General features: G+C 35.6%; 2 protein-coding genes and 1 non-coding gene across 3 annotated transcripts; all 3 read right to left on the bottom strand.

Moving 5' to 3' along the window:
- Positions 1 to 253: 253 nt before the first annotated feature.
- On the bottom strand, positions 254 to 4,865 carry LOC111372879 (protein tas-like). Its single transcript, XM_022995300.1, has 12 exons — positions 4,737 to 4,865; positions 4,546 to 4,645; positions 4,343 to 4,451; positions 3,534 to 3,622; positions 3,263 to 3,319; positions 2,953 to 3,061; positions 2,761 to 2,862; positions 2,581 to 2,645; positions 1,831 to 1,934; positions 1,673 to 1,737; positions 1,272 to 1,326; positions 254 to 600 (listed from the first exon to the last, which is right to left on the bottom strand). The coding sequence occupies exons 1-12, from the start codon at positions 4,792 to 4,794 to the stop codon at positions 440 to 442; spliced, it is 1,074 nt and encodes a 357-aa protein (XP_022851068.1). The 5' UTR covers positions 4,795 to 4,865; the 3' UTR covers positions 254 to 439.
- Positions 4,866 to 4,930: 65 nt separating this feature from the next.
- On the bottom strand, positions 4,931 to 5,003 carry TRNAA-UGC. Its single transcript has one exon. It is a non-coding gene; the product is annotated as a tRNA-Ala (tRNA).
- Positions 5,004 to 8,925: 3,922 nt separating this feature from the next.
- Positions 8,926 to 10,885, bottom strand: LOC111372878 (probable leucine-rich repeat receptor-like protein kinase At1g35710). The gene has a single exon (XM_022995299.1). The coding sequence runs from the start codon at positions 10,579 to 10,581 to the stop codon at positions 9,364 to 9,366; it is 1,218 nt and encodes a 405-aa protein (XP_022851067.1). The 5' UTR covers positions 10,582 to 10,885; the 3' UTR covers positions 8,926 to 9,363.
- Between the last annotated feature and the right edge of the window lie 1,973 nt (positions 10,886 to 12,858).

The following is a 12,858-nucleotide window of genomic DNA, read 5'->3' as shown; positions in this document are numbered from 1 at the left end:
CTAATGTGATCTTAACTTTAAAGAATACTACAAAAGATTTGGAGGTTTAAAACATCAATTTCTTGAAATTAAAAGGTTGAAAGTTCTCGATTCAAAATTTATTCAAGAATTTACCATTGAATTTAAGTAAAAATTTGAATCTTTTTTCCTTAATGCAACATACACACGAATATCTAGACGATTCTATTTATTTTGTTAAAGAGTTTTTTTTAATCTCTAGATAATTCCGCTTCCGCATTCCAACAATACCTACTTGTCATAATAGCGATTAAAGCTATATTTTTAATGAATAAATTTGTAATTCAACAAATTGATATGTATACCCTCTAACAAAATGGAGTGCACGTATGACATTTCCTAAATTACAAGTTATATAGTTTATTTTTCTGCCAAAAGGGCAGGAGGGAAGTGAAAAATAAAATGGAAAATAGGATATTTATCAGGGACAGGGATTTGGAAATGCAGAATGCACCCTGTCAATTTCTGCAACTATTTCTGGAATAAGCTCGACTCTGCAACCATCGAGTACCTCTTCGAGTTGCCATGGCTTCGTTGCTCCAAAAACAGCACTTGCAACAAGAGGGTGCCTCAAAACGAAAGCTGTCCAAATCATTCCAAGTGTAAGAAGCATACGAAAATAAATAGGCATTACAAGAACTACAAAAAGGATTAACAACCTATACCTCTAGGACCACAACCATAAGCAGCAGATATATGTCAATATGTAAGTTTCATGAAGCTAAACAAACCACTCAAGCGTTCATAAATATCAAGTAGATAGAAAACGTGCTGCCTAGTAAATTCATAAATGATGTACATTTCCATATCCAGGAAGAGTTCTCCAACTCCAGTGTTTCAGTCTATCGTTTATAAACAATGGTATTCCATTTGGAACCCTCTCATGCAGTAAGTTTTGACCATATCTATCTAATCTAGACAAAGCCAGAAAGATGAGAAAATTGGGAGTCACAAGTTTGCATTTCTATGTCTGATATAGCAGCAATTCTCTCATATTGAATTTCATAAGGTCAAAGCATCATTCCATTGAGAAAAAGGGAAATCAACTTCTGCCAGTAATCCAATCTATCACTAAGAACTCTCATATAATAAGGAGGAAAAAAAAAAGAAACGGTAGGACGACGGATAAGGTAAATAAATTTAAGTGGTTATCACGAAGAAGTAAATACAAGAGCTGCAAGGATATGATTTAATATTTAAAAACAACTGGTGTTGTTTGAACGTGAGCAACGGCAAGATAGATTATGTTATACCTATTGCAAGAGAAACTGGATCAATGCCATAATTTGCAGCAATGTCAAGGTACAACTGCAAGATACAATTAAAAGCATCAATCAGCAGTGGCATGTGAATTATGCCACATGCAATCTAACACCCATAAGAGCTAGATAAAGATTGGATGTTGATTTACCGCCTGAGAAAAGAATCGTAAAGTCTAAAGCAGCATCAAATTGAAGAAAGCTTCCACCATTATAGTAAACAGGTGTTAATTTATGGCCAACATTTTCACAATGCTGATTGAAATTAGCGATTCTTAACTCTCAAAAAAATAAAATAAAATAAAATAAATCTTGTCCCAGTATTTCTTCAGTCAGCAGTCAACTATAGAATCTAACAAACTGATGAATCGGTGATGGAGGAAGAACTAGCTTACTTCAGTAGTTTTTCTAACTAAACCATTTGACAAGTTGTATCTCGACTCCCCTTCAACATAACGCCCTAAAAGACATGCAGGCAGTCTTGTGAGAAAATTAAGCAGTCTTGTAAGAAAATTAAGCAGACCACAGTAATCCTGTAGTAGGTAGAACTAACCTCTGAAGAGATTCAGACGAGCATCAGCAGGACACCCATCTAGTGAGAGATACTTCCCAGAAAGGATGCCCATGGCCAAAGGGCTGTAAGCTAATAAGCTTACCCTTGAAAATTTGCAACAACAAACATCATGATTAACGATGGGACTGGAGGGTAATTACTTTAAATAAATGGAGATGTCTCATCTTTTGATAATGTTAAATGTATGATCTTTCTTAATGGAAGTCCATGAAAAAACTAAAGTGTTGCACCAGGTCATTTTTGTTGTAGCCATCCAGATGTCCGATTTCTGGAACAACTAAATGATCGATGGGTGCAATGAACACAAAGATTACTTCCCTTTAGTGATAACAGGAAAATATAACATTCATAAAAGCAAAGAATCTACCCTCCAAAAAATTTATCCCTCCTTTTCAGAACACCATTGCATTCAGTATTTGCAAAACTATATAAAGTTCTCCAACTAATAGAAGGATATGCACTCATTCAATTTTGATGTTCATAATTCGTTAAACTCTCTGTTAAATAAGTGACTCAAAAGTCAAAACCAAGCCACGCAATTGTGCATATTGTTCATATAATGAAATTATTAGCTCCAGCAATATTGTACAAATAATTAGAGCATGATACTACTTTTTACCATCATATATTGTGATGCTTGATAGAGACACTTTCTTTATAAGCAATTACACCACAGGTAGTTCAAATTGCAAGACTGCTATCGACAGATTTATGTAGTACAGTAAATACCTCTCATGATGACAACATTCAGCCATCCCTGAATCAAAAGTTCGGCAGAGCAGGTTGTATGAGTTCTGGAAATAATGTTCAAAACTATGCTTAGGGGGAGAGAGAGAGCAAGCGAGCACAATGAAGAAGAGAAGCAGCAGCAGCATCACTATTTTTTATCAGAGCTAAACCATACTACACCTGCACAGATACTATCCTGGGATAGCCAGATCCACATTCAGCAACGTGTAGGAACTTCATAAGACCATATGGTGTTTCATTACTCAGCCCGATGTATCTTATCTGCAAAATATATATTTTACTGCAACAAAAGTATATTTCCGATACATTTAATGCTGACAGCAAAGTACATTATCGTATATCATCACTGACCTTACCAGCATCAATGGCTCTGGCTAAAGCACTAAGCTGTTCATCAATACTCACAGATGAAAAATTTTGGGTTGGATCATACTCAGTTTCACCAAACATAGGAACATAGCTGTAAGAAAATTCATGGAAAGGTTGAAAAAGAGAATTGTGAATGATTTTTCATTTTAAGTTTAGGGAGATCCAAAGTTATTTTTCAAAGCTAAGTGATATAGTTTTCAATATATATATATATATATAAGGAAGAAGAAGATAAAAATGAAATTGTTATTCTCGGATCGAAGATCTAATAATAAAGAGTCGACATACAAACCGATCGGGCCAATGAATTTGATACAAGTCGATATAGTCACTTTGCAGGCGTAATAAACTGCAATACATTTTGCTGTAAAAGGTTAATACTAAATAATCAACTGTAGACAGCAAATGTAGCACTTCGAATCAAAGCACAATGATAGAAAACTGCAATGATGGCTATCAGAAGGAATCAGTAGAAGCCAGAAATTTCGGTGATGAATAGAAACATAATCAACGTGTAAAGCATCGAATGATAAATGAAAATGAAAAACAAAGTTCAGCATAACCTGTTGTCTATGGCCTCAGTTATATTCAAGGTGTCCAGACTTTCAGGTCCATTTCGAATCCAAGTCATCTGTCCAGATGGTCCACTAACCTATCCCCATATAGTTCAAAAGAATTTTAAAAAGTATACATGAGCAGCCAATTCATTGATAAACAAACAATCCATATATTGTCCGAGAAAACAACCTTTAGTACATCAAATAATGCTCTGTGCTGCTAAGCAACATGTTAGTATATATGTGGACAAACAAATAAATAAAAGTCCAATCTTATCCATCGTGCGAATATAACAGAGTTTCTTTTCATATCTGTTAAGTCTTGTGGCCACTTTTTGTCCTAATGGGACTGAATTAACGTTGATTTCTGCACGTTGAGCTCTAAGAGACTACAAGCTGAGTTGTCTACACCATCAAACTATCAAGCTCTCTCTGAATATCTTTTAGTTTATAGTCAGCTGCTGAAGATTTTAAGCTACTTGAATCTCAAATACAATTAAGCACTAGATTATTCTTCAGTTAGACTCCCTCAAGTCTTCAAAGTTAAACAAATGGCCAGCTCACTTTGATAGCAGCAACTCAATTATGCTCAGTTTAAGCTCAATTCATACACATAACAAGGAATTATATGATTTTCTTTTCGCAATACATAGAAATCAATTCGAAGATAAGATCCTGATAACAAGGAATTTATGATCTCTTTATGCATTTCATCTACTCAAATCGAAAAGTACAATATATACTTTAATTATTGTGTAGTGTGCACGTACAGGTGTAATTATATATGCATATATTATCAAGTAAACCAGTAAGACCTTTGTAGCAAAGATTACACGTTCGCGAGAGATCTTTCGACTTCGCATCCAACGGCCGAAGTACTCCTCGCTTCTTCCTTGAGTTTCTGCACGCTGCGGTACTGGATACCTAACCATCGAATATCCGAAATTAAGAGTGAAGCTAAAAAAGAGACACGGTAAAAAAAAAAAAATGTACAGATAAAGCAAAAAATATGCCATACATTTCAGCAGAATCAAAGAAATTGATTCCAGAATCGAAGGCCTTATCCAGAAGTTGAAAGGATTGAGGCACCGTGTTTTGCTCGCCGAAAGTCATGGTCCCTGTGTCCATAATTACAGAAACATAATTAAATTGAGAAATTCTTCCAAGAATTAGTAGAAGAGGAATTGAAAAGTAAAAAAGAAAAAAAACCTAAGCAGAGTTTCGAGACTGTCATATCTGGAGCGAGATTGAAAAGAGGAACCGCCATTGATGTGAAAGAGTTGGAGCACAGTGTTAATTACTTGAGAGGATAAAGTGAAAAATTGAAAATCCCATCAAATAAAAAATGGAAGTGCTACGTGGCATTCAGTTAAAAAATAAAAATAAAAATGAAATAATTAACATGGAGATGCGGGGGATCGAACCCCGTGCCTCTCGCATGCAAAGCGAGCGCTCTACCATTTGAGCTACATCCCCAGACTGATTTAAAGCCTGTACAAAAGTTATAACTTGTTTTTATCATGAACCATTTAGTAGCTCATATCCTCTCTAGATTTGATGCTATTTTATTTATTTATTTATATTTTTTCATGTTGCTCAATTGATGAATCGACAATATCGAAGCCATGAAGTTATATGTATGTCATATGTTGAAAGCCAAATTTCATTTTGTGGTCATGGGCTTGATATGTTGATGAATAAATTTCACATCGAAAGATTATGCTCTTGTTTGAGCCTCATTTTTTTGGGAAAATTGAATTTTTGAATAGTGTATTAATGGGAAATGTGTGGTTAAAAAATAAGAAAATATTTTGGATTTACGTGTAATATTATTTTATTGAAAAATGTGTGGTTGAAATAATGTAAAAATACTGTTGAAAAATGAATTTTTCCAAAAAAATGGAGTTCAAACAAGGGCTATATAAAATAAAGAACTAACGTACAAAACTTTGGGATTTTCCTCTAACATGGTATTAGAACTTATTGAACTCGAGCCCATAACAAATATCAACAATAAACCGTCATATGCATCAAATCCTTGAATTTTTAATAGGAAAAAAGTGGGTCCCAAAAAAAGGAAGAAGAAGATAATCGACTTAATATTGATGATTAATTATTCTTTATCCAGAGGGTTATTCTTGGGTGTTGTCAAAGGGGCTTTCCCCTTATCCAAATTGAAACTTCCTAAAGTTGTCTTTGTGGGGAAGATGGAATAACTCAGGTCTTGCAGCAAAAAACTATTATGTCAAGTGCAATCTACCAACTACTATTAAGAAATTCATGAACTCAAAAAGATGGTACTACAATCTTACATTGGAAGTTTAAAAGTTGAGGTAGACACGAGTGTGTAATAATATGGAACAACCTTGCAAGCTAATAATGGTACAATGAGAGGCTTAAAGCTTATGGTTTTGCTTTGAGAAGCCGCTCTATCATTACGTATATCTTCATGAAACCTAAAAGCACACTCTATTAACTACCTGCAATCATTTACTCTACCCATATTTTTTCATTTCATAGAGAATGCATGAATTTTTATTTTTTATTTTTTTTAACTTGAGGGCATTTGCTCTACCAAATGAAGATAATTAATAGATGAAGAGGTACATTAATTTTGCATCAAAGTCACGAGTGAGATGCTATTCTAAAAGACTTGAATTTTGGACTTAAGGTAGGAGGGGGTATTAAATGGGACGGGCTACTCGTCGACTTGGCTCGGCTCGCCCCCATTAACGAATTGAGTAGCGAAAATTTCGTACAAGTTGGCTCATGAGTCGAGGTAGCTCACTTGCCAATCATTGGCTCGTGTGCATAATAACTCGTCAATGACTTATGAGGCGACTAATCATGAATGAATGAAAAGCAATATCAGTAATATAACAAAATTTAAAATTTAAAAAAGAATTGGTCAATCTTTAGCCATCAAGAAGCAAGTTCGTGGAATAGATCAACTCACGTGACGAGTCAAGCTGCTCCACTCTTCCCATTTAAGACCCCCTAACTTATGAGGTGAGGGAATGGTTCAGGACACTCCAAAAAGTATAGAACTCACAAAAGAAGGGCGAAAGCCACTCTCCTTATTATTAGAGAATATGTCTTGTTTTTAGGAGAAGTAGCCTTTCAGGTATCATTTTGTAGTTTAGTTTCGGTTCCCATGATGACTTGACCTGTGGTTGACAAATGCTCTTCATACAAATGACATGTGAAATGTTGATCTATTATTATGTCCACTTCAAAATATCAAGAATGTGTACTTGTATACTTTGATAGCGTTTCTCAGTAGAATTAGCATTTCACGTGCTTACAAGTCACATAAAAATGTCTAGGTATTTTTTGTGTCACTCTTTTGTGGTAAGCGGCTTTAATTTGTCAAATAAACTTTAAGGGCTTAAGAATTCTCTGTTCTTTTTGCCCTTTTACAGAGGGATGAAGCATAAACATGATTAGAATATTGACTTGGCTTGCAAAAAATTACATAATCATGTTTGGACATTAATTACTATTTAAAGCATTCAAATTGAAACTCTCATAAAGCAAATCATATCTTTGAACTCTTTTAGACTCTTCAATTTCAATAATTAAGAAATTATTAGTGCCTTGCCTAAACAACACATAACATAACTTTACAATACTAGCATCGTTTAAGCACTTTCACAAAAAATTATATTCATCTAGCTGGGCTATCCCGATTCAATATGTCGGTCTCGTTGCGCCCAACCTCGACTCCACCTTTTTTTTCTGTTTTTCAGAAGTTAAAAAGTAACACAAAACTCAACCCTCAAGTCTCGTTGAGAAGTATAAATCGAGCATCGACCCAAAATTTCTAGGAAAAAAATGGTTTACTTGTGCAAGAGAAGCTTGCTTTGGGAAATTAAGCCCTCGTTTGAGCCCCATTATTTATAAATTATAATGAGATTAAAGTGTTTTTTTGAAAAATGAGTGGTTGAAAAGTTTTTGATTTACATGTAATATTATTTTATTGAAAATTATATGGTTAAAAATAGGAGGGAGAAACATTTAATTTAATTTTAATGTAGTGAGAAATGATGGGGTCAAATGGGGGCTCAAACAAAAATTATTATGAGCTGCTAGCTTTCGTCACTGTTTTGACTGACAAGATTTCTTGATTAACATATGATTCCCCGTCAAAAGTAAAAGACAAACAAAGCGATCCAGAATTGCCCATCTCACTCCTCCAATTGATTATGTTTCTTGTTTAATTTAGAGTTAATTATTTCAGTGTTCACTGAACTTAGATCCATATATTTGATTGGTCGTTGATGTTTAAAATGTCAAATTTTGATCATTGAATTTAGGTTCATGTCTTTAATTGCTTAGTAAAGTTAAAAATGTTGAGTTTTGATCACCAAACATTGAAAAATATTGTATATTACTCATTGAAAACTAGATATTTTTCAAAATTCAACATTTATACTAGTAAGTAAAATACAATATTTTTCAAAGTTCAGTGATTAAAATTCGATATTTTAAATTTCAGTAAACAATTGAAGACATGAACCTAATTCAGTGACCAAAATTTGATATTTTAAACTTCAGTGACCAATAAAAACTTGGACCTAAGTTAAATGACCATTGGAACAATTAATTCTTTAATTTAGCAAAAAATAAAAAATAAAAATTTAAGGCTAAATTAGCAAGTAGCCACCGTTTGGCCACATTTTGCGGAAATGAAAATGAGTGGTTGAAAAAGAAAGAAATTTTTTTTTATTTACGTGTAATATTATTTTACAAAAAATTTTGTGATTGAAAATAGGATAGAGAAAAATAGAACGTAATGGAATGAAAAATTAATAGGGTCTAATTCAACTACATATTTTATAAAAGTCACAAATTTTATCAATTTTTCAACACATGTTCTATTAACTTTTATTAAAAATCTAATTTTTTTCAACTTAATTTGTAAAAGTTGGCAACCTCTTTATTTTTAAGCCTTCATAATCAATCAATCAATAAATGCAACACGACATCCACGCCCGAATAAGAAAAGAACTACAAAATTTTTAATACATATGTCCTACTTGCTTCATTAATTAAATCGCACTAATTGATGCTAGTTTTGTTATTAATTGACTTATATTCTTAGCAATAAAAATACTAAAGAATAGAAAACAAGAAAATATTTATTATAAAATAAAAATTCTGATCTTAGTCCTGACAATTCTCAACGTCTTCTGATTCTAAACAGTATTTATTTGTACAAATGCAAAACAAGAAGCTCAGAGCCAATGATATGATGGACAAATAAAAAGAACACAAATAAATAAAGCATTATTCAAAGATTGTCCGACTTGAGAATATCAATAAAGAATCATGCTTGTTGTATAATCATTTTTACAACAAGTTTGACAATATATCACGTGACGGGTTATCATTGAACAGTTCGAAAAATATTTTATCTTTCTCATCAATACTTTTTTGACACCTACACCATTGTCAAATATGTTGTACAAATTCATTGTACAAATGGCTTATTCCATACCATTAAATCAATTGAGCTACCTATCCATTCTTGATACTTGTCATTGAATAAATGAAAGCATTATAAAAACAATAAGAAATTAACATAATAGATAAACCATTAGTTACCTAATTACAAATCAAATACCAAAAATTAGCAAACCTAATTATATTTTAGCCAGCCCATAAATTGAAATCAACTTAGCTACATTGTCTCTTATGATGATTATTATCCACAATTTAATTTTATTTTATCAGATTAATTAATTACCCATATCATTGCAAAAACAAATAAATGAATTTAATTTTAATGCCCCAAAACCACTGCAATTCCCAACGTGTCCCGTTCTTCTCCAGCTTACCCTTTCCACTGAATGCACTGCTCAGTAGGCCTTGTTTTTTGCTTCCCAGCTTTGAATGGGCATGGCGTCTCTATAGGCGGCACCATACAATTATACTGTAGGCACAATGAGCTGCTTAGTGGAATCGCAGCTGAAGGATTAATCTCGATTCCAGTCAAATAATTGTGCTGCAAATACAGGATTTGTATACCGGCGGATAATAGCTGGTCGACGAAGCTACCCGGTACTTCTCCGGTGAACCGGTTGTTGTTTAGGTATAAGTTTTGGACTGTAGAGAATAATGGAGAAATCCCACCTGAAAGCCGGTTGAAGCTGAGATCAACAGTTGGGATTGTAACCTGATCGACAGGTTCTACTGGGCCAGAAAACTGGTTTCTTTGCAGTTGAAGGTTAGTGAGTGGGAATGTGAATAAATTGCCGGGAATGGAGCCGGTGAACTGGTTCAAGCTGAGGTCGAGGTAGTTCAGCCTGTCTAAACGGGTCAGCAGCAGGTCCACTGGCCCTGTCAGCCGGTTCCATGATAATGAGAGGTATTGGAGTGATGGGGGTAGGCCAAGTGGGGAAATGGAACCGGCGAGATCATTGTGCTTGAGATCGAGCCGGGTTAGGGTCTGGGATACGAACGGCGGGACTAAACCAGACAGCTTGTTGTGACAAAGAATGATGTTCGATAACGCCGGTAGAGTTCCGATAGACCACGGAATGCTACCTGAAAACTGATTAAAGCTAAGATCAAGCGTTTGCAGTCCCCGGAGCTCGCCCAGAGTCGCCGGAATATCACCGGAGATGAAGTTCCTGCTGACAGCAAGAAACCTGAGGTTCTTCAACTGAGACAGAGTTTGAGGCAGAGACCCTATGATCCGGCCCGGAACTACAGTAAACTCCGAAAGAGCAGACAGTTTCCCAATCGCCGGGTCTATCCGACCAGTTAAACCCGGAGACCCGGCCCGTGGATCACCAAGATTCAGAGCTATCACTTTATCTCCATCACAGTACACACCAGCAAAATTGCATGGATCCGAAGTAAAATCCCACGAACCAAAATAATTCGACCCGGGCAAATCATCCAAACTCTTCCGGATCGACTGCAATGCCAGGAAATCAATCGGGTCCAAAATTGCACCCACCGGAAAACTACATTCCAGAAGGACGAAAATGAAATGAATCAAAACTCTAAACCTATAATCTCTCCTTTTCCTCACTGAACACCACATTTTAGGAGTATGACTGAAAGAAAAAGAACTTATCACAAGGGATTTATAAAGGATTTCTGAAAGTGTTCTTCAACTTCTGGTGGGAAAAATGAGGTCGTGAAAGCTTTAATGGAGACAGCAAAAAGGTTGCAGAGAGAATGGCTTCACATGAAAGCAAAAACAAAAACAAAAACAAAAAATAAAAAAATAATAATAATAAAAGCTGAAAAATCAAGAAAATTGCAGCGATTTTCGTGAAGTGGGGCTTGTGGGAGAAGGTAGAGAAAGTGGGGAGTGAAATGACTGCAGCAAGTACAAAGAGACAGCAGGTTAATGATATTTTACGTATTTTAGGGGTTTAGGTTTTGATTTTTGTTAAAATTAATGTGGGTTTTTGTTTCTTTATTAGGGGAGGTTCGGTGAGATAAACGGTAGTCCGAGCCTACGTGGGAGGGTAAGATTACTAGGTTTCGATTTTAACGGCGGTTTAGACGAGGACCCCGTGACGGTTTGGTTGTTGCCACCGCATAAATTTGATAAATAATTAAGTTTTTTTAATGAGATTATTAAAATTTTGACTGAAAGATAAATGATTTGGGGTGGTAGAGGGTAACCTTTTGGATGTGTGCATTAATGCCACCTCTAATATTGTGCTGCCACGTAAGAAGTCAAAGAAGGGTAGAATGGGAACGGATAAAGGCGGTTTGGGGCGGAGCAATGACGGTGACAGCCGGAGTCAAATTTTGGTGTCCTTTGTGGCTTCGCGTCCAAGATGTTACTCTCATTTGAGAATAATTAGTTTAGTTTTGGATTCGAATGATATTTCATTCATAATCAAAACCCAATCATTTAGGGGGGCTGTTCTCTTTGAATTTTGTAATTTTGAGTTTCGAATTTATTTTGGATTTTGTATTTTGAGTGTTCATTTTGAGATCTTTGAAAACACAATCTTTTTGTCATTTTAGAAAACTGTTTCTCAAAACCTGAAATTGAAGAATGTGTTTACTTGTAAATTTTGAGAATAATTTTTTATAATATTTTCTTCAAAAAACCACTACAACACCATGACAACTGCACCACAAAGCCGCCACGACTAGAATCACCTTTGCCAATCAATCACCACCGCCATCGCAACCACCACAACCAGTCAAAATTTACTTGTAAATTTTGAGAATAATTTTTTATAACATTTTCTTGAAAAAACCACTACAACACCATCACAACTCCACCACAAAGCCGCCACGACTAGAATCCAACCAGTCACCAAGACAACCAATCACCGCCACAAAATCGACCGTCGTTACCACCACCATCAACACCATTGCGAAAATCGTCATTGTTGACCGCCGGTACAACCATCAACGAAAACCAAAATCGCCACAACCATCAACCAAAACCAAAGAACCCCCAACAGTGAGAGAGAGAGAAGAAACCAAATCGCCACCACCATCAACACCCATCCCCGCTCACCGTGCTGTGAACGTCGGGCCCAACCATAGCAGCATCGCGAGGAACGAATAGGTTGTAACACTGCTGTGGTTTGGAGCGGAGGTCGCGACGCTGCTGTAGTTTGGAGCAGCGTCGCCTCGTCGGCGCTAGCGTTGACGCCACCACCATCAACCACTCCTTCGTCGTTGACGTCAAGAAGGGAGAAGGAGGAGATGGCCCAAAGGAGAGAATGAAGCTGAAAGTCTCACGGCCATCCACTTTTTTTTCTCTCTCTTATTTTGCGTGTTTTGATTTTGGGCGTGTTTTTAGTATTTTCAACAGAATTTGTGTTTTTTCACAAATTTTCTCACGGCCACTCCTTCGTTGTTTTGTGTTTTTTCACAATTTTTTTTTGTTTTCGAAAACGGGAAAGAGAAGGCGTTTTCATTGTTTTGAAAAATCGAAAATAGAAAACGACCAGTAAAACGTCAAAGAGAACAGCTCCTTATTCTTTAACATCGATCCATTTACAATTCATTGATGTTGATTCTCCAATATCGGATGTTTTCAAACAACGAGTTTCATCTGAACTTCATCTTGATTATGGATATGTAAGAATGTATTTCTAAATGTAAATAAAAAATTGTGTATGATATGGCCCACAAAAAGAAATACAACAACAATTAAGAGTTGTTAAATTGTTGGATAATTCTTGTTGTACATTAAAGGTTGAACCCCAACCTTAAGGGTCCCCCACAGCCCCTACCCTAGAGCATCGTGAAGGAGGTAAATCGCAGGTTATGCCTCCAAGGGTACAGGGTGGAAGGCTGCTTGTACACTTGCACTTACTCAAGAGCCAAATCCATATTT

Source organism: Olea europaea, unplaced genomic scaffold, assembly GCF_002742605.1.
Source record: "Olea europaea var. sylvestris unplaced genomic scaffold, O_europaea_v1 scaffold1040, whole genome shotgun sequence".
Classification (NCBI taxonomy): domain Eukaryota; kingdom Viridiplantae; phylum Streptophyta; class Magnoliopsida; order Lamiales; family Oleaceae; genus Olea; species Olea europaea.
The sequence above is the reverse complement of the archived record's forward strand: the minus strand, read 5'-3'. Positions and strand labels throughout refer to the sequence as shown.